Source organism: Castanea sativa, chromosome 7, assembly GCF_040712315.1.
Source record: "Castanea sativa cultivar Marrone di Chiusa Pesio chromosome 7, ASM4071231v1".
Classification (NCBI taxonomy): Eukaryota; Viridiplantae; Streptophyta; class Magnoliopsida; order Fagales; family Fagaceae; genus Castanea; species Castanea sativa.
The window spans coordinates 43,433,498-43,440,521 of record NC_134019.1 but is presented as its reverse complement, the minus strand read 5'-3'; the positions used below and the strand labels follow the sequence as shown (position 1 = coordinate 43,440,521).

The 7,024-nt window shown below is 32.4% G+C and overlaps 1 protein-coding gene across 1 annotated transcript; it reads right to left on the bottom strand.

Moving 5' to 3' along the window:
• Window positions 1–1,100: 1,100 nt before the first annotated feature.
• On the bottom strand, window positions 1,101–1,741 carry LOC142644516 (uncharacterized). The gene is made up of 2 exons (XM_075819103.1): window positions 1,652–1,741; window positions 1,101–1,445 (listed from the first exon to the last, which is right to left on the bottom strand). Exons 1-2 carry the CDS (start codon window positions 1,739–1,741, stop codon window positions 1,101–1,103), a joined length of 435 nt encoding a protein of 144 aa, XP_075675218.1.
• Window positions 1,742–7,024: the final 5,283 nt, after the last annotated feature.

Here is a 7,024-nt window from a genome sequence, read left to right as displayed (position 1 = left end):
AACTAGGCAATCATTTAGACCCCTAAATTTCAATTATAGGGCTTAATTAATTAAGCCATGTGAAATAAAATTTAAAAAGTGAAAGGAACAGAGAATTGTAAAATAAACCTGTGAGGCTTAATCAGTGAAATAAAATAAAACTGTGGGGCTTTTTGGCATGGGCTGGGGGAGACGAATAGATAGCAACCAAAAAATCCTTTGCCTACGTTTCCTTCTCTGGTATTTCAATCCTCCAATAGTGCCCTACTATTTCTCATATTTCTAACTCTCCCAAAGGGTTAATCACATTATCAAAAAATATTACAATCACAAAAACCATGATTTTTCCCTTATTTCCTATCTCAATCTTTTAGCCTGGGCATAAGTCCAATTAGCTTTGGCCATAACCAAGCAATACAGACTCGAAAGTGCTAATAGGTTCATTTTGTATGTTAATGTTTTTACTTTCAAATATCTTGTAAATAAAACATAATAGTTTAATGTCATATTACTTGGGACTTTTATGAATAAGTAAACTTAGTATATATTTTCACTCAGGGGCGTAACTAGGAATTTTTGTAAGGGGGGCCGATTCGAAGTATTGATATAAAAAACATAAATTACAAGTCTATTGCATATGAAATTTCAATTTTGATATATCTTAAACATTAATGAACATACAAAAACTGTCTAGTTCACTATAGACATATACAAAAATATCCACAAAAAAAAAAAAAAAACACTTCACATCAAAATCATGTCTGGCGACGATTTTTCATGGAATAGAATTCATCCATAATCATTTCCATGGTGAAATCTCCAGCAATTTCCTTTTCTAAATAAACTATCATATTATCTGCCAAAAGTTCATCCTCCATTCTATTGCGAAGTCTTGTTTTTAATAGTTTTATAGCTGAATAAGCTCGTTTTGTAGTTGCTGTAGAAACTAGAAGAGTCAACACAAGAAGAATCAGTCTATCAATTAAATGATAGATTTTAGACTTTCCTGAAATTTCTAATCCCCTACATAGCTCAAATATTGTACCCATATTCTGAAAATTTGGATGTTTTGTCACATCAAGCTTATAATGTTGCAATTGATGCTTCAAAAGACAAATTTCCTACTCAGTGAAATCTTGAGGATAATAATTTTCAGCCAAATTGCAAGTATCACCAATTTTGAATGATCTAAAAGCATCCTTAGGATTTAATGCTGAACTAAGAGTGAGAAGATCTGCTGTTAGCTCACACAATCTACTATTCAATTCTTGCAATTGAAAATCTATTGCAACTGTAAATATGTCAATTCTTAAATGATGTTCTATTGTTGTCAAAGCTTCATCTTGATGACGGTATCTACCTCGAGTTTTAGTGTAACGAGCATTTAAATCAGGAATATCAATTTCATGTTGTCCACAAAATAATGTAACACTATCAAGTAAAGGCTCCCATCCATCATCTCTCAACTTTTGAATAAGTGAACACTATCAAGTAAAGGCTCCCATCCATCATATCTCAACTTTTGAATAAATTATCTTGTAATTGAAACTAAATGCATGGCATTTAAAAGATCTTAAGAATGTTGTTGCAAAGCTTGGCAAAGAATATTAGTAATTCCCATAATCTCTTTCATCATATGCAAAATTAAAACAAATTCAAATGATGTTAATACTTGATAAGCTCCCTCAGCATCACCACGTTGTTTATAATTAGCCCCTTCCTCAGAGATAGTATTGATAACTTTGCAAGTTGGATCAAACATTTTTATCAAACTACAAATAGATTGAAAATGAGATCCCCAACGTGTATCTCCAGCCCGTTGCAAAGTACTAATTTGGTTTGCTCCTCTTCAAGTCTCAATTTCATTAGAAGCAATCATATTCTCAATTTGTTCCCCTTGAACATATTGCAATTCATCATTACGCTTACTAGAACCAACGGCAAGATTGATAATATTAGTCAAATGATTAAAGAATTGACGAACAACTTTTACTTCTCTAGATGCAGTAACTAAAGCCAATTGCAACCTATGAGCCATGCAATGTACATAATAAGCATAAGGGCATTCTTTAAGAAATAGAGCCTATAATCCATTCCATTCACCACGCATATTACTAGCTCCATCATACCCTTGACCTCGAATATTCTCAATGCGAAGGTTGTAACGAAAAAGGACATCACATATCTCCTTCTTTAGGGTCAATGCAGTAGTATCTCTAACATGCACAACATGAAAGAAACGCTCTTTAAGGAAAACATTTTTATCAACAAATCTCAAAATAATGGCCATTTGCTCTCTCTTCGACTCATCCCGGGCTTTATCAATGAGAATGCAAAATTTTGCATCCCTAATTTCTTCACGAATAGCATTTCGCACATTACTAGCAAGAATATGCAAAATCTCCTTTTGAATTGTGGGTGATGTATATTTGGCATTTCGTGGAGCATTTTCCAAGACAACACTAGCTATTTTGTCATTGAAGTTGATGTGAATTTTATCAAGTTAATAAATTACCTCTATTTTTTGAATCAAGACTTTCATCATGACCTTTAAAAGCACAAGCTTGGAATGCTAGCCATCGAGCATACTCTATTGAGGTTTTGAGCTACAACCGATTATTCTCTAATTCTTTTGACGTTTGTTTCTCAATTAGCTTGTCAATATGTCGTGAATAATTCTTTAAATCTTCGCAACATTTCACAGCAATTTTATGTGGGAAGTTTGGATCTTTCCCTATATAACGAAGTAAAGGACAATTCATTCCATCATTCACCCTTTTCCAATTATTAAAACCTGTTGAAATGAATGCATTTGATCCGGGACGACCTATTGGTTTCTTACTAAAAAGGTAGCAAGATAGACAATATATCGCATCCATTGAAGGTGAGTATTCCAACCAATCCCTATGTGAATGTAATTCAAACCATGAAGGTTAAAATCGATGACGATGAGTATCATTGTTGTATGGATAGTCTATATTTTTAGGTTGATATGGACCTTCTTTGAGATAAGCTCGTTAAATTTCATCTTATTTGTTGATAGGGAATTCACATATTTGTTACGTGATCTTGGATCACGATTCTTCAAATTGAATTCTTGAACATTTGGAGGGGTGTTCATCAGGCATTGAAGTATCAACATTTGTTTCTATAGCCACATGTGTCCTAATTCCTGAATTGCTAACATCTTTTTTTCTTAAAGAATGCATCAATTGTTTTTCGTTTGCTCATAATTCTTTTAGCTTTAAGAATATGACTCAAAAATTAACCTAAAAAGAATTTTAAAAAATAAAATTTTAGTTAGAAATTTTTACTTAGTTATATGGATGTTATTCATACTCAAGAAAAAACAAAATTTCCACTATAATTTAAACATTCAACCTATTTTTAATACAACTATAATTAATAATAACCTCTCAATTGATATTATCCATGCATACACATGATTTGGTATTTTCACACGTCCTTCTCAATTGGGTTGAGCTAGACTAGTGGACTTGTTGCACTCGATTTGGGTCATTATACAAGTCTAATATATTATAGACAATTGAGGCCCATGCCTTTTTTGTGATATCCTTCTTTTTGTAGTTTCCCCTAACATGGATAGAAACGGATTGCAGGAAGGACACAATTATAAATGATAATTATAATCTTGACTAATATTGCCAATTCTGAGACAAACAAGTTGTTTAAGTTCTTCATGCTCTCTGTTGTGTATCTCTTACCTAATATTGTTTAGTCATATTTATTTACTTTACATGTGGGTTTCACTTGTCTTTTTTAGAGATGATTGTTGAGCTTATTATCTGAGAATCTTTGATTTTAATTTTATGACACAGTTTGTTTTGGGCAGGAAAAAAAAATGCTTCACTGTTTTCGAGTTCCGTTGGCAATACTATTACTGGCATTAAGCATAACAAGCTCACATGCTTTCCGGAAATATAGACATCCTAAGATAAAATCTTCAGTTTAGCTATCCCCTAAGTTTGTGCTGGCCTCAAACAAAAACAAAAATTAAACACACAAATATTGTTACACAACATAAACCAAAAAATTTAACAACACTCATAGCCACATCACATGATATCTAACTAATTAAAAATAGGTAATGAATCAAAATAATTTTACCTTAGAAAGTTTGTCTTCACAAAGTGCAAAGATCAAAGATGGGTGTGGGCTGTGTGACAAGGCCTACTGCCTCTCCCTTCAAGACTGCCTTCAATAATGTATTTCTCTAAAAATCTATGAAAATATAAAGAGCATGTGAATATTTAGGTGTAGATAGTTGAGAAAATCAAAAAAAGAAACTAAAAATAGATGAATGTCTAATGCTTAACAAAGAGATGAAAACTCACTAGGCAATCACCAAGTTCCAAATCTTGAAATTTGACAATGAAATATGTTGGGTGATTTGTTTTAGAAAGCAAGAAGAAAGAAAAATTTGGTCAGGATTTTTTTTTTTTTTTTTCGGACTGTGAGAACAGGGGACTTATGGTGCAGAGTTTTTGGGGCTGGTACTTTGGTAGGCAGTGGAGTTAGGAGTGGGAAGTGTATCAAAGAAGGAAGTGTATCAAAGGGGACAAAAAAAAGAATAAGAAGTCAAGGGAATGGATTTGGTGGGGTGGGTTTTGAGATTGAGAGAAAAGTGGAGTTTTGTTTGTATTGTTTGGACTTGAGTCTTGACTATTTAATTGTAGGTGGGCCAATATTTTGTTTTACTTGGAACCTAAAATTGAAGCTGAGGCCTGAGGCTGAGAAAGTGAGAATAGTGGAACTACTATGGGTATGGGAGGGCCGGATGTCATTTATTGGGGGGCCAATTGATTTTTATGCATAGCTTAATGGATTTTTTTTTTTGCAGGGGCCACGGCCCCCCCCCCCCCCCTACGTGGCTCTGCCCCTGTTTTCACTCATTCTAAACCACAACAGCAACCAGTAGCCAAAGGTAAATTGTATATGCCAACTTCTAAGTTTCAAATCCAGTATCATAACACATGCAATTACATAAAAACATGATTTGACTATGTCTATTCAATTTTTGAGACTTTAGTGCTTTAACTCACTTCTATGAAATTCCATTGAAAAGATGAAATGATGTAATAAAAGTAGGAGATTGAAAAATCTTCCTGAAAGAAAGACTTTGAAAAGCTAGCCAATCAGTGGGGTAGGAAAATTCTTTGAAGCTTCATCTTTTAAAAATGCCCCAACATCTATATTTATTATATAAAAAAAAAACCAAATTGTTTTAACACTTTGTTTGGTTGCAATTGAGAGAAGTTGCAATTGAGAGAAGAGAAAGGGAAAGAAATAAGTGAAAGGAAAAGAAGGGAGGAGAAAAGTATAAGGAAACACTTTCCTTATATACGTTTGGAAATAGGGAGGGAAGGAGAAAAGAAAAAATAAGTAATTATTTGTTTGACTTGCAAAGAAAAAAAAGAAAAGAAACGAAAACTTTATTATTTTTACTTTTTCACCCACATAAATTACGGAGAGATATAGGGAAATGTTAACAAGCACCGCCCGGTGCTTGTTAACGTTTCCTTTTTTACATTTCACTCAAAAAAAAGAAAAAAAAATTGTCAAAAAAATTGCCAAAAGAAATAAAAAAAATTGCCAAAAACTGAAAGGCTGCTACAAAATTAAAAAAGTTACTAAAAAATTACCCAAAAGTGTGTTGTTAACAGGCAACTTACGATGCCCGTTAACACAACCCATAAAAGATAATGACAAAAATGGAAATTCAAACTAATAAAGGTCAAAAAGGTGAGCTCCACTTTTTTATTTGCGTTTTCCTACTTTCTTTTCCGCCCAAATTGGTCGGATTGCAAACTGTGGGTTGGGACTTGGGAGGATTTGTTTTTTATACATTTCTTTTCTCCTCTATAATCTAAACATAAGAAATTCCTTCCCTTCCCTTGTATTCCCTTTCCTTCCTTCCACTTCCCCCCTTCCCAAACATAGTGTTAGTCTTTAAATAACTAACTGATTAGTTTATTGGGAATTTTCTTTAATGTCTATATTAAAATAATTGATTTTATTATTATTATTATTTAAATAAATAATAATAATAAGTAATAATTTATTATATAAATAATTATATATTAGAGGTAATTCTAAAATGGTAATTCTAAAGGCCTTGTAGCTGAATTGACATCTCCCCATGCACAAAGTGCTTGGGAGTCTAGGGGGGAAAGAGTTTGAGCTGCGGAGTTAGCAACATGTTGTAATTATTTCTAAAAAAAAAAAATACCGATACCAAAATATTCTATTCCAATGGTATATTTAGAACATTAATTGTAATTCAGGTCGACCATTAAGCTAAGGTCATAGAAGTTGCCTAGCCCCAAAATTCTTAGTTAATCTATACTACTAATAACATGATTCCCTAATTAGGTTTCATCCTTTTGTATACTAAAATATCCCTACACAAATTCTTAAACTCTCTAAAATACCCATATTTTTTAGTTAAATAATTTTAAATTTAAAAACACAAACTGGACCATTGTGCACCCTTGGTGTGATGGTTATTCCATAGGTATAAGTGTTTGTGGGGTCTGGAGGGCAAGGACTGGGGTTCAAGTCTCCAGGAGAGAGATTCACAGTTCACACACATATACACTTAGATTAGGTTAGAGTAGAAATTATATCTTGTATAAAAAAAAAAAAAAAAACACAAACTGGTTGAAAGAGTAATTTACTATTTTTAAACAAAGTTCCTAAGTTTTTATCCTTTTTCCTTTTACAGAATGATTCTAAGAATTAATTAGGAAATTGAACAAACATGACAAAATTGAATGATGAACCACCTTAAAAAAAAAAAAAAAAAGCATTTACATTAACATTGTTACTTGTTCATTATTCAGTTCACATCATCCCACTTCAATGACTCATCTTACATTGAGTAAACAAAGCAATGGTTGACAGAGACACACTAATACAAATCAAAATCACATCTCATTTTAAATAAAGCTTATTGTCTTCAGCAGCATATTTTCAAATTCATCCATCATATCAATTTTTATAATACAAAAAAGACAAGGACGCA